At 45.4% G+C, this 24,410-nt stretch overlaps 1 protein-coding gene across 9 annotated transcripts in view; it reads right to left on the reverse strand.

Annotated features, from left to right (window-relative positions):
• The window catches only part of KLHL3 (kelch like family member 3), a 114,267-nt gene that overhangs the window by 42,742 nt on the left and 47,115 nt on the right, over positions 1-24,410 (reverse strand). For 2 of the 9 annotated variants that reach the window (XM_075900450.1, XM_075900452.1), the window contains exons 2-4: positions 20,873-20,933; positions 13,652-13,758; positions 6,613-6,734 (exon numbers count right to left, since the gene is read on the reverse strand). In XM_075900450.1, coding sequence (XP_075756565.1) covers positions 6,613-6,734; positions 13,652-13,758; positions 20,873-20,933 — 290 coding nt within the window. Of the gene's footprint in view, positions 1-6,612; positions 6,735-7,059; positions 7,449-13,651; positions 13,759-20,813; positions 20,934-24,410 lie in introns of those variants that run through there. The other 7 variants (XM_075900451.1, XM_075900449.1, XM_075900456.1 and 4 more) reach the window with 5 other exon arrangements.

Here is a 24,410-nt window from a genome sequence, read left to right on the forward strand (position 1 = left end):
CAATGGGGCAAGAGCAGAGAAAGAGACAGACATTTATTATATACATCAGAGTGCCTGTCTGTCTCCCTCCCCGACAAACCACACACATCCTCATTAACAAAAGGCTCTCTGCACAGCAACAGAGGACTGCAGGCTGCTTCCCAAATAGAATTCCTGAAGTTCTGCTGCTGTTTTCTTCCAGCGTCTAACTGGAAAGCATCATGGAACATTTGAGACCCAGAAGCACGTGGACCCTGTATGGGGCAGGCAGAAGAAAACGTCGTGCTGTCAGAGGTGCAGCTGTGAACCGCGTGTGGGACTGAGACGAAGCTGCATTCCACCTCTTTTGATTTGGCTGAGAATTTGCCTCGTTTGTTGCCCCATGCTCCAAATGATGTGCAGCCGGCGCAGGGAATGAAAAGTACATCTTGCATTTCAGTGCCTTCCCCATGGAGAAATACTACAGCAGCTCCGGGAGTGAAATGTTTCCATAGGAGAGCACATGGCACGAACCAGACAGACATGGGGTAACAGCCCTATGTAAAGAAACAAGGAGAGGAACAAACACCCAGAGACATGGAGAGAAGCAACTGCAGCTGCTCCCTCCCACATTCTGAAGTTGGGGAAGGAATAATTTTGGGAACAGCTACATGTGTCTGTTGGCAAATAGCTGGGTGAGGGTGCAACAGCTCAGTCCATTCTGTTCCGAGACTAACACCCACACTATCATTTTTAGGGGCTATGACTTTCAGTCCCTTTCCTCTCCCCCATCCCCATACACAATACTGGCCTCTAATTCTTCCTAACAGATTGGGGAGAAACCCAGCGTGGGTACTGTTAGAACAGCTCCAGCACAGGAATATCTAGGACGACTCTGGTATTCCACAAGAGATGGATGCAAGACAAGAATATCTCCTGTAGCAAAGAGAGAGAACAGATTTTAAAGAGGCCTCCTTAACACAATACAGAAAGGACTCTCACTGCCTCATCCATGGCTCTCATATACCCAGAATGTTTTCTTGTTTTTGAATGACAGTTGCCAGCGTTGCTAGAGATGTACTAGATAAAAGTGTATATCCCCTCAAAGGACCCAACATACTGCAGAGCTTACAGGAGGGTTTAATTACATTTTACAGATGACATTTATTTGTAATTTAAAAAAAACAACCCACACATCAGTAGAGAGTTTCCAGCTATTTCCCCTCATGCCTTTGATTTTTGGACATTTTATTTTTCTTTCTACAAAGAGCGTATGCACACTCCTTCCTCGTGCAATGAGTGCACAGAGAAGCTTTCAAACACAGCACCCTGCACCTAATTGGGAAGGTTTAATTGTGGAACCAGCTTCATCGGCACATTCCCATGGAACTAGTTTACCCTAATTATATTTATTGACAATGACTTACTCAATTAGGGTGGTAATTTCTTGGATGCATGCAGGTACTTAAGCGGCTCTTAAGGATTTCTGCTCAGTGACATGCTGTAGGGGGGCCTGCATTAACATTCCATAACCAAATGGAGAGGAAGGCATTAGAACAATATCGCTGCGTCTTTTGAAGTCACCTCATGGCCACGGCATTGCTGCCAGCAAAGGTTAACATATCCTTGGAGGTCACAAAAGGAATGAGATATTTCCAGAAGTTTTTCCAAGGGGAGGATCATCCCCAGCCTCTTGGAGTTTCCCTAGGCTCATGCGGCACTGCCACTTTGAAATGCTGCGCAGAGCTGGAGCCAGCTCGGGACTCCCCAGCTGACCCTGGGCTCCTCGCAGCATTTCCATAGAACCTGGGATCAGCTGACTCAGGGTTCTGCAGAAATGCCGAATGGAGCCTGGGGTCAGCTAGGGGGTCCCCAGCTGAACCTGGGCTCCACGCAGCACTGCCACTTTGAAATGACGCCGTGGCATTTCAAAGGGGGCAGTGCCACACAGAGCCTGGGATCAGCTGTGCAGCACTGCCCCTTTAAAGTACAGCCTCTTTCTCCCCCGCGCTGCCTCTAGCTGGTAGAGGCAGCAAAGAGGGAGGGGGGGAAGCAACTAGTTGACTCGACTATCCGATAAACAAATGCTTATCAGATAGTCGACTAGTCTTTACCATCCTTACTCTGTTCCCTGTAACTCTTTAGTGAGCCGCCAGCAAAGAAAAGCAACTGGAGAAACATGCATTTCAGCTACAATTTGGAATCTTCTATTAACTGGGAAACCTACAGAACCGGCAGGGTAACAGCCAGATTTTCAGGGTCCTACCACGCCAGGTAACTAGAATACTCTCAACCCACTCTGCTCAGAGGCAAACACCTAACTTCCAATGAAGCCAAAAAGGTGCTGTCTGGGGGCATCCATGGGCAGAACTAGACCTACAGAAGCTGTGTGGTCTTGCAAATCCCTTAGGGCCAGTTTTTCCCTCCTCACAGGGGGTGGTGGCGGCATGTGTGTGTGCATACGTGTACGAACCACACCACATAACAGCAAGAGGCAGCAGGGAAGACTGCATATAAAGATTTCCTTAGATCATTGCATGGTAGAGAGGAATTTCCTCCCCCCACTGGAATGGGCGTTCTACACCAGACCATGTGTACTAAGAGAGGATGTACCAGAGATGAAATACCATTTTAACACAGAGGCCCGAGGACTGTCCTCCATCTCAGGGCCACCAGTTCCATGCAGACATGCTCCAAGGGAGAATATTGCTCGTGACTGCCCCAAAACACTTCCCTGAAGGTGGGATTCCAAGGCACAAAGGGAGTTTAACTCCAGCCAAGGAAACTCACACCCAAGTACTCCCTATGGAGCTTGGAAAAAGAAACATGCATGACTCCCTGGCTTTCCCCTATTACCCACAGGTCACCACCAGGTCCAGATTCAGCCTGCTTCCTCTGAAGGTATCTGGATCTTCTTGACACAGAATTTCATGGACCCTCTCACTAATTACTATGAATACGACAGAAAATCCCGAACTGATGCTAGAGACACTTAGTCCTTTCGAGGTGAGACTTTCCTATTGTGGTAATCCCATGTACTTAAATGATGAATAGTTACAAAAAAAAGATGTGCCCTGGAAAATGGAACTTTACCCCATGAATGCTCTCTATTCCAGGTCAGAAGATCTACTGCAGCTCTGCATACCATTCAACATCTGGACAATAAATAGCTACACTTCCTGTTCTTTAAGACTGTAACAGCAAATGGGTAATTAAAATCTATTACAGCTTATTTCAGTAAGTGCTGCACATTGCTCAAACTCTGGGCATACATTGGAATATTCATTGCCTTAATAGTAACATGATTTCTAATTTCAACTGCACTCTCATTTCATTTTTCCTCTCTGAAAAAATTCTGTGCTTTCATTTATTTACCTGATTCAGTAGCATGGCCGCCCCTGCTCAGCGTATGTCATTTTGTTATATGTCTTGGAACGTGTGTAATGAAAACATTTGGCCCCACTTGGTGCCAACTGTACCAAGCAATTCTTCCCCTCTCAGGTTTAGGAAATATGAAAAGTCACAGCTAAATTAAAAATCCCTTTAAAAATCCACAGCCAGCCAACCAGAAGGACAAAATCAATGAGATGAGAATACCAGTATTCCCAAGGTACCCGGTGAGTGAAAAAGAAATTAAAGCCAGCAGTATGTCAGACCTAACAGAGAGTGCATGGGAGTGAACTCTGCTAGCAAAAAAAGACAAGTCAAGATAATACTACATTTGAAAATTATTCGCTTGAGAGGCATGGCTGGGGACAAGGAATATTGGGACTGTGATGTATGGGATGAAGAGAATCAGCATTAAAAAAAATCCTCACTTGTTTTTAGCAGATACACCTGAGACATTAACAGACTCATTCTTCATCATTAATGCTGTTTGAACTTCTTTGGAAAACTATGTGAAGAGAAAGACAGAGATAAAGAATATGACAAAGAATGATCTTTTTATAGCAGTGGTAGGGAACCCTATAGGAGAAACAGAAATGCTATGTTCTGTAGAATGGTTAAAAAAAGGCACCATTGAAAAGAGCTCATTCTCTATGCATTGCTAGGAGTGTTTAAGAGTAATTGCTATCCTACTGGTTTCAACATAAAATTATATTAAATTCTATAATATTTGCATGACAGTATCACTCAACTTGCATAATGAAACCAACTAAAACATCCATTCCATCTTTGGTTCTAATCTGTTTCACTTTAAGTTAATGCAGTTTCATGTATTAACTCAATTCTGGGTTTTTGGGTGGGGGGGCACATGATGTTCAAACAAGTCGTGTGGAAGTGACGCTGTTTGGGGAATTTATTTTAATTTGGTTCATGCAAACCTCTCAATGCCTGTTGGACTTATCTAGGCCCTTGTACACATGGGTTTGAACTAGTTGACTGCATATATTTGAAAAAGGATAGATTGGTCCTTACTTCAATTATGTGTTCCAATACGGAGTGAAGGCTATTAAGACACAAGGCTCTGCTCAGTTCCTGAAAGCCATCATTTGGATAGAAGAGAGACATACAATCTGAACTGGTCTGTCTGTCTTATGGTAAACATCAGGACTAGTCTTGGCAATGCATAAGCCATATCCCTTCCCATAAGATGCAAGCTCCCAGAAAGTCAAGAAACTGCACGTTTCCCAATACACATTATTTGGGAGTTATCCAAGGCTTTTACACACTGCATTATTAATGTGGTGTATGAGTGCCTCACAATCGTTAACATATTGATATTGTAACGACCCTGTTATTTTCTCCATTTTACAGATGAGGAACGAAGGCGCAGCAGCTAGGTGATTTGCCCAAGATCAGGCAGGAAGTCAGAGGCAGAACAAACACTAGAATCCTGGTCTCCCAAGTCCTAAAGGATTGAACAATGCTAGCGGGCATCTCATTTGCACCAAGAACCTTATCACCTGAAACCAGCTTCGTAAAGTGCTTCCTGCAGCTTCTGCGTTTTCAAATAAAGGCCATTTAAAACACACACTGTAGTATTTCCTAGAGCTCTCTCTCGTGCCCATTTTTCACTACATCATGCGGCGATGCATTGCAGATGCCTTGTCCAATTTCAAAATTATTCATAAAAGGAAAATCATTGGCATTAAGGCTATACCTACATTACAGCTTATCTCAGTATAGTTTATGTTGTTCAGGAGTGTGAATAAACTACCCCTTCCAATGACAAGTGTTACACTGATGTAAGTGCTAGTATGCACAGCACTGTGTCAGTGGGAAAGTTGACCTAACAGGGGTGGGAGCAGTTAAACCAAAGGGCGAGCTCACCCCCATTGGCTTAGAGCAGCTACATTAGACTGCTTACAGCAATGCGCAAGTCTACCATTTTCAAACAAGTAGCCACGGCAACTGAACTCAAACCTATCAGAGCCCAACATCCCTTTTGAAATTTAATAATGCATCACCCACCAGCTGTTTTTCCTGCCATAAATATAAATGTAAGCATGAGGCACCTTCAATATCTTTCATGCAGACACAGAACAAGAGCAAAAATACCACCATCTTTCCTTCCCCCGGCAAGAGCACCATACTTTACCTACAGAATATACTAGTTTACTGTACCCTTTCCATGACTCTTCCCCCGGTGCAAAATATTTGCTTTCTTTGTATTCAGTAACTTCTGTTCTATTCTTAACAGTCACCTATCTATTCCCCACTTCATGCAACCACCTCTCCTAACAACCTCTCTTCTCTTTACTTATAGCTCCCAAAAACAGGACTTTATAACCAAAATTGAATTTACTAAGTTCTTAATTTGTATTAGAAGTTCCACATGAAACAACTCTCTCCTCTCCCATCTCAGCTTACCAGTATTCCGTATTATCTGGACAGCAACTCTAGAGTACTAAGTGCTTTACAGACTGGCGTAAAGGAGCCCAAATCTGATTGCACGTCACACTAGATTTACATTGGCACAAGTCCTTTCAGGATGCACCTGATTTATACCAGTGAGAGGGGAGACTCAGACCTTCCCCCAAAGAGCCTCAAGTCTAAGAAGCACGCAAAGGAAGGAAGAACAGAAAGTGTCCATACATGCTCTAATTTTAACTCTAAATTTGCATTCTACTCGAAGCTTCACACAACCCGCATAACTTCCAATTTGAACTCACCATCATAGGAATTGTTTTTTGGCCCCTTAAAAACCATCATCCTGCTAGCTGCTTGTTTTAGTGTATTCTGAGCTTTCACAGACAAGTCCAACAAGTTAGCAAGGCTTCTTAGAAGGTAAAGGCCTAGTCTTATTACATGCAGTGATACTGTATCACTGACAATCCCAAGATATTAGAGAAATAAGGTGGGGGCGGTAATATCTTTTACTGGACCAACCAGCTTTTGAGTTCATGTGCTTGTCTTTCTCCCCAGCAGATGTTGGTCCAGTAAAAGATATTACCTCCCCCCCCCCATCTTGTGTCTCTAGCCTTAAAATAGGAACAGGAAATAAAGAGCAATTATAACGACTTATTGTGCAACAAAAGCAGCTCCTGCCTCAAAACTATACAGAAAAGAAAAGTATCACACATCACACACTGCCCTTCGTTTTGTGTAGCCTGCAGGCATCACTTACACGGACGGCTCCTCCGTCTGCGATTTAAGCCACGAAGGTTTTTCCCTTCTGTTTTCAGGAGATCTCTTCCGTGACCTGCTTACCTGCACGTTCTCTTCCGTGACCTCTATTTCGGCTGTGTAGATGTAATCAATCAGCTTACTTAGTGTTTGCCCATCAACATCTTTTATTTCAATCTTCTTTGCTTTACTTTCAGTCATGTCTCCTGAAATTCAGTTCAAATGGGCAGTCAATGTTTGCTTTTCTCCTTCCCTCCACCTCAATTTTCCATGTACCCAGTGGAAACCCTCCCACCACCCATAATTTAAAAAAAACAAAAAACAACCCCACACACCACCATATTGAAATCCCTGCAGACAGGCCAAGTGAACACTGCCACTTTAAAGTGTTGTCACTTTCTGGCTCGGGGTGTGAAAAAACACCCCTCCTCCAAGTGTAAACCAGGCTACAGCCTAGGAGCCATTAGCCCAGTGCTAACAGCTACTCCCCTTGCAGAGGTGGGTTACATAGAGTGCTGGGAGAGCTCTCACCCAGCGTTCGTGCCATGGCCACACTTTCAGTTCAAAGTACTGCTTCTGAAGCATAGACAAAGCAGTCACCATCCCTGCTGGTCCAGAATGAGTGGCAGAAATCCATTAGCCCCAATAGACATCAGAAAGGGTCATCATGAGGCAACTAGAGAGACTCTTCATTACTCAAGGTCCGCATGCACAGTTTCGCAGCTCAACAATCGCCATGGGGGAAAGGTACCCCGAGAACTGCATGTCCAGAATGGGGTGGCTTTCTGCAGACTCTTTTCTAGAGGCTTCCCGCCCAGTTCTGCAGACTGAAGAGATTGGCCTGGCGCAGACCAAATTCCATGTGAGCTGAGTGCTTGGCTGTTGAGAACATCATGAGATTCACCCAAGCTCGAATGTCTCTGACAAAACAAAGGACGTGATTAGCTGCTTTCACATTGGACTAAGCCCAGAAAGTGAGACTGTCCTTCAATAGGCAGTAAAAGTAGTAAGTTATGGGTGAATCTCAGGAGTGCCTCTTCCCACAAACTGGGAAGATATGAAAATCTCTGGAGTCTATAGAAATCACCCATTCCTTTGCTAGTATTTTTTTAAATGCAACAGCAAGAGACTCCACTGGCAGTAAACCAAAACTGTCTGCTCAACAGCCTATGCATGCACATCCCAATGCAGCTGACTTTGAGCTTGACTAGAAATGGTTGAGCATGCCCACACATACAGGCACATTGATTAGGAATATGTTTCAGTAACAAAATACTGTGGGTGCTACAAAAAAGGATGCTGGAGGCCTCTTCTAATGATCAATTACAGAAGCTGACATCACACCCCCAGATTTTACAAACAGTGTCTTCAGAAGCCAGGGAAGAAAAAAAAACTGCCAGCAGCGGAAGTAAGACAACAGAAGCAAAAGTTCTACACTCAACCTCTGAAAAAAACAGGTACAGTCTGCCCCTACATAAAGGAAATATTCAAGTCATCTTTGACATGACAGCATTCCACATACATAGCATGGATCCGACAGACAGAGAAAGGTAACCAAGTTCTGACCTTGGGGACCACATCTAGTGGCCTTATTTACACAAGTGACATGAACTACACAATGTATAAGATGAGCAGAATCTGGTCTCTCAGTAAAACCAATAAAGTTTTGGAAGAAATACATATGATACAGTGTTTGCGATTAACTGAATGAATTTAAAAACACACAATAATAAAAGTTCCCATATAATAACCTGACACACTTGCAAGCAAAAGACACATATCTGTGAAGTTAAATCAAGTCCTGCGTATCCACACCCTACACATTATTGTCTGTCCTATTTCCAAGTCCTAATGTTATTCAAAGCAGGTGGAAAGAGGGGTCCTAAACAAAGAATACAAACTGGTCCCATAAAAGTCTCCCAAGTGCTGGAGTAATACCTTTTACCAGTGCCTCAGAGTAAGCAAGAAACTCAGCACAGACAATGATACACTTAATGAAAAAAAAGACGGGCAGAGGACATAGTCGGAGGCACATATGCTCATATGCGGAGATCAATATATGAATAGCTCAAAGACATGGCTCTGATAACATCATCTCCCTGTGCGGCACTCATTTGACACAGCCAACAGAAATAAATTCTGCGTGGGCTCGCACGCCCACCCACAAGCTGCGAACCATCATGCGACTCTTCCATTCTGCTAGAGCTCTAGATTGTTATGCTCAGCTCTATAACCGAGCCAAGTAGAACAGAAGTGATAACAATCTACCCCCACACTCCAGAAGGTCACTCCAACCTGAGCCACTGGTCAGAAGGCAGCACTTTTCACAAGCCTTCTTTTCTCTGCAGCCAGTAAGCATCTGAAAACAACACTCTGAGTGAGATGAAAGGGAACAGGAGTGGTAGTTCGCAGGATAATAGGAGTGGGTGATAAATGCTTCCATCCAAACCCAAGCATGCATAACTCAGTACAAATATAGCATCTCCTACAGCATCTTTGGAGGTGTTGGAATGACTGGATGAAGCAATTCTACTCATCCAGTACACTCTTTCAAAAACCTAAAAGGCCTTTGACAAACCAGACTCAAGCCTTGAGACTCACTCCATGTCTTAATTCAAAGCACTGTTATTATCTGTATTAGCACTCTACGTAAGGTCGACAAGTGATAGCAGGGCCCCACGGCGCAAGGCACCGTGCACATTAGCCAGTCCACACTCCAAAGAATCTAAATAGACAAGGCAGACAAATGATGAAAGGGGAAACTGAGATAGGAAGTGACTTGCCTATGGTCACGCAACAGGCCAGTGTTAAAGCAAGAGACTTGGGTCGTGTTCCTGATTCCCAGTCCTCTGTTCTACCCACTGGATCATGCTGCCTTTGACTACTGAGGAGACTGGGCAGCTATTAGTTCTCCTATGTCAGGGTGGGCAAATACCAGCCCACGCATCAGACCCAGTCTGCCAGGAGTGGCCCCTGGCAGGCCCCCACACTGCTGTATTTACCTGCACTTCTGCAGGCACAAGGGATGACAGCCCCCACGGATCGCTGCTCCCCGCCAATGGGAGCTGTGACTGCCCGTACCTGCAGTGGTGCAGGTAAATACAGCAGTGTGGGGGCCTGCCAGGGGCCACTCCTGGCAGACTGGGTCTGATGCGTGGGCTGGTATTTGCCCACCCCGACATAGGAGAACTAATAGCTGCCCAGTCTCCTCAGTAGTCAAAGGCAGCATGATCCAGTGGGTAGAACATAGCAACGGCAGCCCACCCGGAGCTAACGATGGTGAACTGCCACTGTTTTACTGCCCACCCCGTCCTATATGCAAGCACTTCATATGCACCTCTGGCATATCCCCTCCATACATATTGTCCGTCCTATTTCCTGCAGTGTCCTGGCCCTTTCTAGCTTGCATGAACTCAGGGGGCTAGTCAGTTCTCTCCCAATTTAATAGTGCCTTAGTCACAGAGAACTGCAGGCCACTCTGTGCCGTTATTTCTTGTCCTCTACATAGAGGCCATCTGGTTCATAGCTCTAGCGCAGAGATCGGCAACCTACGGCATGCATGCTGTAAGTGGCACATGAGCCGATTTTGAGCGGCATGCAGCGTGAGAACCCATGCTGTTGCAGGAGCCCTCGGCCTTCCCCACACCGGGCGGCAGTGGGAGGCAGCAGCACTGGCGCTGAAGCAGCAGCTCCTCTGGCATCCGGGGCCAGCCCGGAACCACGTGGCCGCAGAGCCTCTGGCCTCCAGGACTGGCCAGGGAACCACATGACCATGGTGCCTCTGGGGAACTGCATGGCTGGAGCAGCGGCACATCCGGCCTCCGTGGCCGCAACCTAGGATAGCTGGGAAGTCTGAACCCTGGAGAAGGCTGGACAGGGGGCTGCTGTGTGGCATGGGAATACTGGGGAGATGCTGTGGAGGTGGCTGCTGCTGCGACAGGGGACCAGGCTGCCATTTTTTCCGCCATAATCACCGGCGGAGCGGTGCTGGAGACGGAGACTTGAGTGCTGTTTAAAGTATCAAACTACAAGCCCAAGATTGGAGAACTCAGCAAGGGAAAGCCAGCACTGGGGAGCCAGATGTAGCCCCGGCTTGCCTGGATTTGGACCCCAAAGCCCACGGCTCCCTCCCAGCACTGGGGAGCCTTTGCTGATGCTCCAGCCCCTCCACCATCGCCCATGGGGCGGAAGCATAAAAATCTAATAGCCCAGGCCCTTTAAGTTCTGGTGTATGAGGGGAATGTGGAGTGTCTCTCTCCTCCTCAGTCAGGAGCTACATCAGTGAGGGGTTTCCCCCCCCCTTCTCACTTGTGTGTGGCCCCAACTCATTTTTCAGTGGGTCAGCGACCCACAATCCAAATAAGGTTCCCCACCCCTGTTAAACCAAAGATCTATTCAAGCTAGCCTGGATTGGTCCTGACTGCTTCTGTGCTTCCAAAACCCAAAGACAAACAATTGTTCTGCATTAATGGTCTGAAACATTCCAGCTACGTGTCTGCAGGTTTTGTGGCCATTATTGGAGTGACCTGGTTTTGATTTATTTCAAAATGTAGTAAACAACAATTGCCATTCTTGCAGAACAAAACCCAACCATCAAAACCCTCCATGGGAAGTGCTTTTAAAAAGCAATGAAGGGAAAGCGATCAGCATAGGAACGCTGCTCCAAATTCAGTTCTGGAGTTAGGAGGAGCAAGTCTCGTGAACTTCAGTGGGACACGTGCCTGCCTATTCCAGAGCTTCAAAGACCTGATTTTAAACAATATATAACTAGATGAGATCAGCTGCCTGAAGGCATTGGCATAGGAACTCAGTCTCAAGGTCATTGGTTCAAATCCCGCACAGGTCTAGGTAATTGAGAGTTGCTGAAAAAGCCAAGGAAGGATACCACCTAGGAGAACGAGTTTTGGGTCTGTATGGTTCCTACTTGTCATGGGGCTTCTTTGCTACCGGTTCTCCCAATGAGAACCTTCCTCAGGGACATAGTCAAATGGAATTTACTCTGGTATGAACTCAAACAGCTCGGTACTTCTGCTGTCATGCTCAGAGCTGCTGACAGGCTTTGCCAATGTCAGGGAGAGGGAAGAGCCTTATGCAGCCAGCCCGCGGTGTGGCCTGGACACCTACCTCAGCACCACCCAGACCATGCCGTGAGAGTCTCTGGCAGAGATTTAAAGGGCCCAGAGCCCCGGATACTTTTAAAATCGCCAGGCCCCAGGGAGCTACCCCCTTTACCACTGGCCCCCTCGGCAGCTGTACACACATCCTGTGAATAAATACAGAAACTTTGTTTCCCCAATGCTGTCAAGTTTCATTCCTGAGCAGCAGCCCAGAGAAAATGAAGACTATTCGGCTTATTATTGTAAAGGGTCACTCTCCACAGAGTGAAACCACACTGAGGTACAGAAAAATACCTCTGACCTTGCAGCAGGGAAATCCAGAATAACTTGAATATGGGAACGGCCAGCCCTAAACTGAACCAAGGAGAGGCCTGATACTAACCTAATGCTCAGCTTGTTTTACAATCCAAGCAAGAGTAGTAATAGGTATAACTATAGCCAAAAGGTAGTTTACAACGAAGTCACACAATTGTGGTTAGATGGTTACTGTTTAACTTTCAGATCTGAGCACTACTACCCCCTTTCGTGAATTCCTGTGCAGGAACAGCACTAAGACCTTATTAATGCCATTTAATCATGGTGGCTGTTTTCAGACAGACATGACCTCTACACTTCTCCACAGCTCTGGTCTCATGAGCTGGTGTAACAACTACTACAAACAGTAGCAAACGCTCCCTGGCAGCACTCAGTGCAAACCTCTGAGTGGTGCACTCTTTCCTGCCTTGTTCCTTACGTGCAAAGGCATTATCATCACCACTAACATCCGATCCCAGGATACCATCTCAGCTCTCTAAAAACTCTAGACAGATCCTTACTAGCTTGGATTTGTCAGCTTTGCAAAGAAAAAAAAAACACCTTTCTGGTAAACATCACGTACCAGTCAACACACTCCTGCAGAGAGGATGGTGCAGTGCATCTGTTGACCAGCTGAGCTAGCGTAGATTCCATCCCAGGCCTAAGAGAATTCCTCCTTTCCTCTTGACAAAAGACCTAATCGTGGCAATGGTGAAGCACCCAGGCAGTTTTGTTAACATGAGTAACGTTAACCCCAGGTAGAGATTCCAAAGCCTTGGTCTAACTACTGCCATTGGAACCTTCTACCATTTGCTTCAGCAGGAGCAGAATTAAACCAGTATCGCCAAACACTCTGGAACATCTCCATTCCTTGTGTTCAAGTGTTTGTAGGACAAGGCTTTTGGACTGAGAGCTCCGAGACAGACTTTTGTGAGGAGAATGTGTAATGTGGATGACAGAGGAGGGATCACATGAGGTTTACCGGTTGCGTTCCCTCTCCCGGGGCATCTGGTATTGGTCACTGTCAGCAGACAGGATACCGAGCTACATGGACCTTTGGTCTGACCCAGTATGGCGGTTCTTATGTGAGGTACCATGCAAATCAATGGCACTGTATAAATGAGGGGTGTTAAAAATCATGTAATAAGGTCAGCTATGATCAGAGCCCGCCAGCCCCTGCCGACCTGGCTCTTGGGAAGGAGGTTTCACTGCTGCGGAGGTTGAATCTAACCAACACCATTAACCAATAAGCATCCACTTATCGGTTAAACCGTTAGTCATTGACACTCTTACATCCCTAGTATGCCGGATATAAAAAAAACAAAACATAACATACTTTAAAAATTCTGGGTTAGAAAAGTCAAACATCTCACTTCGAAAGCTTTCTGGCAACCCACCTACAATTCCATTGGTGTCCCACATAGTGGCTCAAGTACACTGCAGAGCTCTCACTTAAGGGACACATACAGTGGCTTCCAACTTCTATCAAGTGATTTTGGTGTCCTCAAACCTGCACAAGACATGGTCCCCTGGCCAGAGGGGGATTTAGTCTAGAGATGTTCATAGTTTATTATGCAGATGAATGTGCTGGACTTCACTACTTTTCTTCTCAAAAAGCCGAGCCCACACCAAGGAAGAGACATGACTATGCAAGTCTTAGAACCTGCAGGGCACACACAACTGCTGCACTTTGACTGGAAACAGAAAAGTACCTGTAAACATTGCACAAAAATAGGGGCTGCAGGCTGCTAGGACAACGCGATGGGCTTCCATCTCAACAGCTTCAGCAACTATCACCACGTCACAGAGGAGCCGCTTGCTGGAAAACACCAGAGAAGACAACACGGTTTCAGAACATCTGGCCATGCAAAGGGTCCCCCGTAAATACACTTGGGGAAAAAAAATGAGCAGAGTTCCTACATCACAAGCAAGTTACCTGAATCATCTAGCAAGATCGGACAGCGAGCAAGTCCTAGTGGAAGGCTGAAGCACAAGGAGACACCCAGCCCCTATCAACACTGGTTTATGGAGCATATCCTGCTTCCATCCCCATCTGCAGAGATCCCAGCGTGGAATAGAACTGGACACTTTCTTTTCCACAAAAGGAAGGATTTGGGAGGCTGTACATAAGGTCCTGAACCCCATAATTCAGACTGCCTCCATCTCACACCACAGAATGGCCTGGGAAAGGGACAAAAGAGCCTAACAGCTTAATCGAACACCCATATTTCCCACAGCAGAAGGGGATGCCACAGCTTTAGTTTCTCCACAGCCTTTGGAGGGAGATGGGATGGAAAGGGAGAGAGTTCCTTCCTCACCCACATGCCACAGCAGGCCTGGCAGAGAGAGAAGATTTGAGGCTACCATATGTGAACAATGAAGCGTATTTTTCAGGTTTAAATAGGCACAAAAGGATCCTCACGAGCATCACCACAAAGTGCACTCATTCATGGGAGTCTGCTAGTCACCTAGGTGACCAAGTTTAATGCACAAGTCAGCATGGGAGTTGGGAAGCCAAAAACTTCTAAATTCTAGCCCTGGTTTTGCCACTCACTCAATGTGTGGCCTTGGGTAGGTTTTTCACAAATCTGTGCCCAGTTTTACCTCCCTCGCAGCTCTCTCCTTTAAGGATTAATTAACTGATTGCTCAATATTATTCAGGGTGGATAAAAACCAATGATTTTTTTACAATAAAAAAAACAGATTTTTTATTTCAATTGGATTTTTAGGTCAATAAAATACTAAATTTCTCATTTAAAAATAAGTTGCAATTAAATCTCAGCACTAACATACTGTACCTAAACTTAAAGTCTCAAAAACGAATTAACGGCTCTAGTCTGTCCAGCCTAACTACTAGATCTTGCTTCCTGAAAGTTCTTGTCTTTCAATTTCTGTTTCTCAGCAAACTAAGCAGCAGCATGTGCAAAGGAAGACACAGGCTAGATAGGATAGTTTTTGTTCTGTGCTTATGTGATGGTGGACGTGGGCCACACATGCAGAGAAGGTAGTTAAGATATTGTCTTAAAGACAGAGACACAATATATAGGAAAGGATGGAGACAGCATAGAAAGGAACAGTGGAGTGGACTGGGAAGAAAATTGGAAGACATTATTCAGAATACACATAGCTTCCTATATTCCCCACACTCTTTTGTCACAGAAAAACTGTCATGGCTTCTGGACGTAAGAGAGACCCTATCTGGGAATATTTTAAAAAATTTGTTCCCTGGAGAAAAAAGGAAAATGTGTCAAGTGTAAGCAGTGCAAGAAGATGCAGAGAGGCTCTGCAAGAATCAAACATCATAAGGAAAACTTCTTACTGGGAGAAAAATGATGTGGATGTAGACGTGGATATGACTGAGTGGATCAACTGGTTAGTAACTTAAATAATTGACTATGCAGTAATTCTCCATGCAATGCATCTTTCTTCTCTTTATGCCGGTTAATATAAGAGTGATTTGACAAGTAAATGCCCAAGCTGTTTGTTACGTTGGATGTTGCTAGAAAAAAAGAAGTTTATCTTCGCTAATCCTTATGGCTCATTTAATTAGTTAACTAGGTTTAAAATCTATCACCCAAGTATACAATACAGAAAGCTGCAGTAAGTGAAATCTAGAACTGCCAGTTACCAGAGTCATTTTCTTATATTACATAATACATGCCTATTTTGAAACATCATGGCCACGTACCATAATGATGATGCCATAAATCTATTCCCTATTTTACTTCAGCATAATTCAGCTTTTCCAAGGAAACCCTATTCTATACTTATTTTCTTAAAAAACAGAAATGCCAGTGAGTTCAATGGAGCTTATTCCAAAATTAAGCACATTCTAAGCACAGTCTTTGCTCTTTTGGTAATTTGGAATCGGATCTGCACCTTTGCTGAAAAAATGTAAACGATTAACTGAACAATAGAATGAGAAGAACTAAGAAAAATGACTATTCAAAAGTATTTTTTGTTTCAGGATCCCATTTAAGCGTAAGTCAACTATTAGTTGAGTCAACTATTAGTACTTTTGGCAGCTATGCTGTAATTAAACATATTTCAGACAACAAAGTGTTAGTAGCAAGGAAAAGATTTCATTCCTCCAGTAGGAAGGACAAGCAAATACAAACAAGACACCATAGATGAAAAGAGTACTAGGTTCATTTATGCCACAAATTCTCCTTTTCACATTGAAACAAGACAGGACTATGCAGCACTTTAAAGACTACCAGGATGGTTTATTAGGTGATGAGCTTTCGTGAGCCAGACCCACTTCCTCAGATCGTCTGGCCCACGAAAGCGCATCACCTAATAAACCATCCTGGTAGTCTTTAAGTACTGCATAGTCCTGTCTTTTATTTCAGCAAGACGAGACTAACATGGCTACATCTCTATTACTATCCTTTTCACATTGGTAACAATAAACACCTTCACTGACGTGGTTGAATCCTTACTACCAGGCTGCATTTCACCTGGTAGAAAAGACTGTGGTGGAAGGTTTCCAGATACAGTGTATAAGAAATACAGAAGGGAAATTTGCCAGCTTGACGGGTGGAGCAATGTACACAACAATCCAGTAGTGTGTGCCTGGGTGACAACAGAAGATGGGATGCCTATCTTCCAAAAACAATAGATACACTGGGAAATGGCTACAACACAATATTTAAAAGTGGCGGCAGTTAACACTGTAATAAACCGTGAACAAAAATTCAACTGTCACCTGCGCAGTTTTGTGTCAGACAACACTGCAAACATGGCAAAGACGAGAAGATATTTGGAAGAAGAAATGAAAGGATGCTCCTTAATAATATGGCTACAGTGCCCATTTAATGCCCCTTTTAGCCTAAGAATTAAGTAGGTCATCTCCAGTAGCAAAAGAAAATGTTGTTCAAGTCACAAAATACTTCTGTAACAACCATTTTGCTTCCTGCTCTCTTCAGTGAAGCTGAGGATCCAAACTCATTCTCCCTCAAAGTATCTGATGGTATTCTGTGGTTGTTTTGATAAATGTATTAAAAACTGCCCTAGTCTCATAAGATTTGTGGAGAAAATTGTGATTAAATAGATGGAGGTATCTCATCCAAAGTAACGAACGTTGGATTAAAGAGGAACGTAAGAATATGCACAGTATATGGAAAACTATTATTCATAGCCTTAAACTTCAGAGAAATTGCTGATGCTGTTGAAATTTGGAAGGCACTTTAAGAAACACTGAGAAAAAATACCTCACCAGAAAGTTAAACTACAGGTAGTAAAGAAGCAAATGGATCAAATACTAAACTCCGCCTTTTTTTCTTGTGGACATTTTTAACTCTGGATATAAAGGTAGATGCCTAACTTCTGAAGATAGTGATGCTGCCATGGCATGGACCTCTCAAAATCACTCCTCAATTATGCCAGTCAAAATAAATTTCAGGCTGGAGCAAAACCATATAATCTGTAAATGTTTACTGATGCTTTGAACAAAGCCACTCCCTTGAATTGGTGGGAATCATTAGCCAGGCATCTTGGAACAGAGTTCCTTCAGTGACAAAGCCAACTTTTCACAGCAGTAGCCTCCTCTGCACACACAGAGAGAACACGGTAATTGTTTGGTATTACAGGCAGTCCCCAGGTTACGTACAAGATACGGACTGTAGGTTTGTTCTTAAGTTGAATCTGTATGTAAGTCGGAACTGGCGTCCAGATTCAGCCGCTGCTGAAACTGACCAACGGCTGACTACAGGAAGACTAGGGAGACGCGGGCGGGGGACCGAGACGCACCGCGGTCCTGCCGCCCGGGTCCTCCGCGGCTTTGCTCCGCGTCTCCCTGGTCTGCTGGAGACCAGCAGACCAGGGAGACGGGGAGCAAAGCGGAGCAAAGCTGCGGAGCACGCCAGCAGCAGGACAGCCACGGCGCATCTGGGCTGTCCGCTGCCCACGTGCTCCGCGGCTTTGCTCCCCGTCTCCCCAGACCAGGGAGACGGGGAGCAAAGCCGCGGAGCACGCGGGCAGCGGACAGCCCAGACGTGACGCGGATGTCCCGCTGCCAGCGTCCTCAGAGGCTTTGCTTCCCGTCTCCCTGGTCTGCTGATCTCCAGCAGACCAGGGAGACGGGCAGCAAACCCCGTTTGTAACTGCGGATCCGACAGAAGTCGGATCCGCGTAACTCGGGGACTGCCTGTATTCACACATCTAAGAAATAGACTGGGAGTTGAAAGAGCAGGAAAAAACTTACATTCTTGTTTCAGTCTGAGAATCAAAATGATAGAGTGGGGAAGAGGAGAGCTCACTGTAGTCATTTTAAGGACATTGTACGTTTAGTGTTCCAAGGACATGTCTGTTAAAGTTAATAAAATGTGAAAATTTAAAAAAGCATAAGGATAACTATCAACCAGCAACTCAACAGAATGCTGCATTTAAGATTTAATTTAATAAAGTACTGTTGTGTTTGTATATGTAATTTAGTTCTTACTGTATTATATAGTATTTCCTAAATTAATAAAAATCAAGTTAGCTACAAAGTTATACAAAATATACCCACTTTAGATGATGTAAAATGCTGTAATGAGCTGTAAATTAACATGTTTTAGTGATCAGATTTACATCATTGTTTAAGAAATGTGAAGTACCAGTGAGCAACTTCATTTAAATCAATGATTTTTTTTCCTAGTGATTTAAATCATGATTTAAACCAATTATTTAAATCACTTTTATTTAAATTAATCCACCCTGGTATTATAAAAAAAATACATGAGCTTTATTTAAGCATCTAAATGCAGAATAAGAGTGTTCACAGAAGGTGATACACTAAGAAAAAAGATCAGGCTATAAATCCAACTGTCAGTGGTACATTCCACTTTATCTTCAATGTGGCATATTGCACTTTTGTTTTAGAAAACCCATATCAAACAAAAAACATACAGCCTCCTAACGAACTAGGTATATCCCTTGCATTTTCTCAGACCTAATAAACCAACTCCCAAAACACTGAAGATTACAACTGGAAACATGCAGGAAAGACAAGCAGAAACATACAAGAGACGGTGTGTTTCATATTGAACTAGCTTTGATGGGATGCTTGTGATAGAGAGCTTTTATGAGAGCAAGATACAAGGCAGGTTTTGGAAACCATCCACTTCGGTCTACCAGAAAGGAATTCAGCTTAGTACCTCTCTAGGATACTAGCATCTAAAAAGTATTTCATGCAAATAAATTTTCAGTTTGCTTTGGGATTCATCTTCTGAATACAAAGAGGTTAAAGGTCTCACTACCCCCCTAGGAGTTTAAATCTAGACTTTCAATAAGGGATTACTAGATAAATGGGAATTAAATCACTGCTGTTCCAGGGAACCATATCACGGGCTGTCTGACAGTATTACTTCACAACTGCAGACTTCAAAATAGTGGCAGGAGCGGAGAAAAAGCAGTGCCAAGGAGCGTGCAATGATGCAGTCTGAAAAGCAGGTGCTTGAGGGCAGCTGTCACCTTGTACAGTCAACTGAGTAATGTACAGGCTCTAGCCAAACACAGAAATCAAGAGAGCGGCACTGGTAGGGTCCCCAGGGCACTTGAATTTTGGCAGGCTAAGCACTCAAGTCAGTCACAATAAAACACCTTTATTGGGTGATGCTTATGGATAACCAGTTAACCAATTGCCCAGCTGGGATGGAGCAGCCCCCCGCCCATGGTACTCTAGGCTCAGCCCAGCCTGGCTGGAAGGCACTCCCTCATCCACAGCATACAAGGTGGGGGCCTACTCGAAGGTTAACCAGTTAAACCTAGCGTTTAACCAGTTAACTTTTAAACAATAATCAACATCCCTAGTCACATATAAATGAAAAAAGCCAAACGCCCACTAAATTTCAACTTGCTTCATGGGAAGATGGCAGTCTCCACGAAATAAACTCAGTGTCATCCATTAACACTGAATAGCTGACACATCCACAGGTATCTTTTAAATAACTTTTAAAAAAAGTCTATTTAAAGTAACAATTCTCTCTCCCCATACACACTTGTTTCAGAATGATCTGCAGCTCCCTCTTTGAGCAGTGTGAAGTTTTTAAATTGGGCTGTGGGTGGTGTGGGTTTTTTTTTAACTTTGAAGTGCAAAGCTGCAATGGAGTGACAGGTAGTCAAAGAAAATGAATTCCACTTTAGCAATCCTTCAGCAGTAATTACACATAGGTGTCTTCATTTCTATTATTGGTCTTCAAGTTGTTTGCTCTGTTAAGTATATAGTTTCCATGAGGATTTGCTGTAAGGGTCAGGGATGTAAAATCCCATTTAATTGGTTAAAGGTATTATTTAACCAGTTAACCAATTAACAGGAGGGGGAGATGGAGCAGCACCGTGCCCACCACTGGGCTTAAGCGCCTCCCCACACAAACACCACAGGCTGAAGTAGTCCCAGTAGTCAAGCTCAGTTGGAGTAGTCCCTGCCTGCAGAGCGCCCGGGCCCGCCATGAACAGAGGCTGCTCCAGAAAACCAGAGCAGCCCCTGTCCATGGTGGGTCCTGCTGTGGAACTGAAGCAGCCCCCTGCTCATGGCAAGCAAGGATCTGCTCCAGATCCTGCCAGTTAACCAGTTAAACATTCACAAGCCTAGTAAGGACCAGGAAACTTTAAACCAATTATTTTTTATAAACGGCAAATAATGCTCCAAAATGTTTTTGAGACAAAGCTGGCTTCTTTTTAACCAAGAGACAGGCAGGTGTGTGGGTGGGAATCGCAGTGTGCTATGCAGTGTCTATACTTTGGCTGCCTCTTCCTACGGTGCTGCTAACACCTTGTTGCATGATCGCCTTTTGCGCTGAACCTAACACAGAATATGATCTTTAAAGTGTCCCAAATGACTAGCGTGTGTCTGATAAACCACAAATGTTGCATGTTACATGGAAAAAGTACCTCCGCAATTCATTCATGACCTTGAATGCCTTTCCCATGTGAGAAGGATTGACTGTTACCGTGCGTTCGTCCTTTTCCTTAGCTTCAACTTCATCAGGTGACTGGGACCTCTGTTTGGTGCTGAAAATGAGGATAAAAGAGAAGGGAAAGTTTAGGCTTTTTCAGTGTTGTTGAATCAAGTCTAACTACAGGTTAAAGATAGCAATAATTTACATTCAGAGAGCAGGCTCTGTCCACAAGGACCCCCAATCCTTTACAGACTATGGGACAGCTCCTGCAAACACTTGCACATGCAAACAGTACAACCAGGCAACTCTCATGTGTAGAGTCACTGACACTTTCTTCCTTGTTTCTAGGATCAGTGTCAGCATACGGAAAAGATCGCTGAAATGCAACGACCACTGCCTGGTTGGATGATCACAGCCAACTTGCCAAGAGCGGGGAGGGGAAGAAAGATAAACTAAGCTCTAAGGACAAATTCCAGTCTAAGGTCAGGTCCACAATACAGGGGAAGGTCGGCTTTAGGTATACAACTTCAGCTATGTAATAAACATAGCTGGAGTCGACGTACTTCAAGCTGAGCTTCGGTGCCGTCCTCGCAGCGGGAGGTCGACGGGAGAAATGTTGCCATCAACTTCTCTTACTCCTTGCGAAGTGCAGGAGTACCAGCATTAACAGGAGCATGCTCAGCTTTTAATTTAGCAGGTCTTTATTAGACCCGCTAAATCAAATGCCTGAAGATCAACCACCACAGCATGTCTTCCCACAAGTGGGGATGTGGCCTAAGGAGATGTTTACACTTCAAGCTGGGGGTGTGATTCCCAGCCTGAGGAGACATGCCCCTATGAGCTCTCATTGATTGAGTGCACTAGAAATAGCGCTTAACCACAGCAGTGCAAGTGGCAGGCAGGGCTAGCTGCCACAAGTATATGCCTATGATCTCTGACAAAACATATTTTGAGCCGCTAGGCCCTAGCTCCGTGGTCCCCAACCTGGTGCCCGCGGGCGCCATGGCGCCCGCCGGGCCCTTTACATGCGCCCGCGGAGCAATCTGGGCTGGCCCCGCCCCCAGGCGCGCAGCAGGTGCCAGCCCCAGATGCATGGCCGGCCCCGCCCTGGGTGCGCCGCGCGTGCCCTTGGCCCTGGCGCCGGCCTTGGCCCCAGCGCCGGCCTTGGCCCCGCCCCCGGGGGCGCCACGCGTGCCTTTGCTGGCCCTGGCGCCAGCCTTGGCCCCGCATCCGGGGGCGCCACGCCAGCTCTAGCCCTGGCCCCAGCCCCGGGGGTGCCGCGCGGAACCTGGGCAGCCCCTGCCCGGGATCGCGGCACATGCCGGTGCCGACCTCGGGTGTGCGGCACATGCTTGGCCACGCCCCCAGTCACGTGGCCTGTGAGCGGCCCCGCCCCCATACACGCAGCGTGTGAGCGGCCCCGCCCCCAGGCGCCCGGCAGCCCCAAAACGTTGGGGACCACTGCCCTAGCTCATGCCAGCATGGCTTGGCTGTATTAGAACAAGGGCAGGTGTGTTGATCTGGGATGCACATCCCTAGCTCAAAGTGCAGACGTACTCTGGGGACGTGCTTCTCTCTCACGTGTGACCCCAACACAATATATGCCCACAAAAGTCTCTAACCAGAATTAAGTGCTGTATTAAGGTCAAGCTCGCTGACTCATCGGAAGAGGGGGAGCATAGCTTAAAGCTTGAGTGGCATTGATACTCAAACTGGTGGCGATGCAACAGCTAATACAAATCATTCTGTAACTCCGGTGCCGCTTTGCAAAGTGGTTGCTCTCACTAAGCAGGACTTGCTCACGGACAGTAACTAGGGTTGCCATCACTCCAGGTTTTCCCGTGATCGTCCCTGTTAGAGGCAGCCATCCCAGGAAACCTGCAAGTCCTCCCAGGACATTAAAAAACTCCCCGTTTTTTCCACAGTTGTGTAAGAATACATCACTCTGAGCCTGCTCAGACAGAGGCAGCATCTATGCCACAGACAGTTGGCACATCACACCAATGAGGGCAGGCGCAAGGCACAGACTCTCAGGGCTGAGGGTGAAGCAGTAGCAGCAGCAGCAAGGCTGGGGTGCTGCCTGGTTGGACTGCCTCTGGGCCAAACAGCATCAGGATCTGGAACTTGGAAGCCCAGCCTGTGGGGAGGAGAGGGGCTGGGTTTGGCTTGGGGACCCATGTATCCCTACCTCAGAGCTGGGTAGCAGGGGCAGACCCTTCAGGTTGTCCCGTGCCCTGGCATGATGGTGGGACAACTGGATTTCTGGCATAAATAGGTATGTCCTGGGGTTTAGAACCTCAAAGGTGCCAATCCTAGCGGTAACACAAGTATATTAACTCCATGTAGCTACTGCAGTGAAGACAGTGGTGGAATGCATTTCACTGGGGTTCTGTATGTGGCCCATGAGACATTTTGTTTACCACTGCCCATGCCTGCAGTTGCTAGGTTCTGCTGGTTTTCATCTGTATACTTTTTTCCCCCCTTACCAGTATTAGAAAAGTGACATGTATGTAAAGCAAAAGGCACATGAAGTAAGGTGGGTGCTGATTAGACACCACATTGTGAGCACTGTGCGCTCGCTCTGCATCCAGTCAGCACTGCTATGGACCAATTGGCACCCCTCCCTTAACTGTTAACTGATAACTAGCTAGCCAGTAACATCACTGTTTGAAACTAAGGATGTTAAGGACTAGTCAAGTCGACTAGTCAATTCCCCCCTTCCTTGCTGTCAATATTAAATAGAGGCAGCAAAGGGGTGGGGAGAAGGGGGTACTTAAAAGTGGCAGTGACTCTCAGAGCCCGTAGCCTGGGCTCTGTGTGGTGCTGCCCCTTTGAAATGCCGCCTGGGCTCCGCGTGGCATTTCAAAGCAGCAGCGCCACATGTAGCCCGGGATCAGCAGGACATCCCGCTGGCCCCAGGCTGCACGCAGAGGTCCAATTTTGAAATGCAACAGACTTCCTGCTGGGGCTCGACTAGTACATTAATTGTTATTTAACATCCTTATCTGAAACTCAAACATGAAGAACCCCAAAGTGAAAGCAATTTCACTTCCAAAGTTGAGATACATGTAGGAAATAATTGAACCCCACTGAGGTCCCATTGATAGTGCCAGGACCTAGATTTATCCCAAAATAGCGACAAGAGGATATTTAACATGCACACTATTAATATTTTATGGTTATGGTGATATTAGTAATATTGCAAAAAAGGACCGATTTGCTTACAAAACTTTTGGAATGTGGACAGTATATTTACAATGGTGACACTGCCCATTAAAAACAATTGTCTGATTTTTTTTAAAAAGCTTATTGTTATAGAAATCTCCAAGCTTATCCACAGTGAATGATTATAGGTAAAAATATGTTTTGAGACTGCTTACTTTGAAAGTTTCACAGCTTTCTGCATTAAATCAATTCCATTGTTTTCCCTGTGTAATCAGTGCCAGATAATTTCACCTTACATCTGTCTAGGACAGAAAGTACGTCTTTTTTTTTTTTTTTTTTTTAAACCACAAAACCGGGGAAGGTTGTTCTAGAGCAGCCAGAGTACTTGAAAGTTCTCTAAAAGCCAACTGTCAAAAGAAAGCCT

The sequence above is a fragment of the Pelodiscus sinensis genome, chromosome 17 (assembly GCF_049634645.1).
Source record: "Pelodiscus sinensis isolate JC-2024 chromosome 17, ASM4963464v1, whole genome shotgun sequence".
In the NCBI taxonomy this organism is placed as follows: Eukaryota; Metazoa; Chordata; order Testudines; family Trionychidae; genus Pelodiscus; species Pelodiscus sinensis.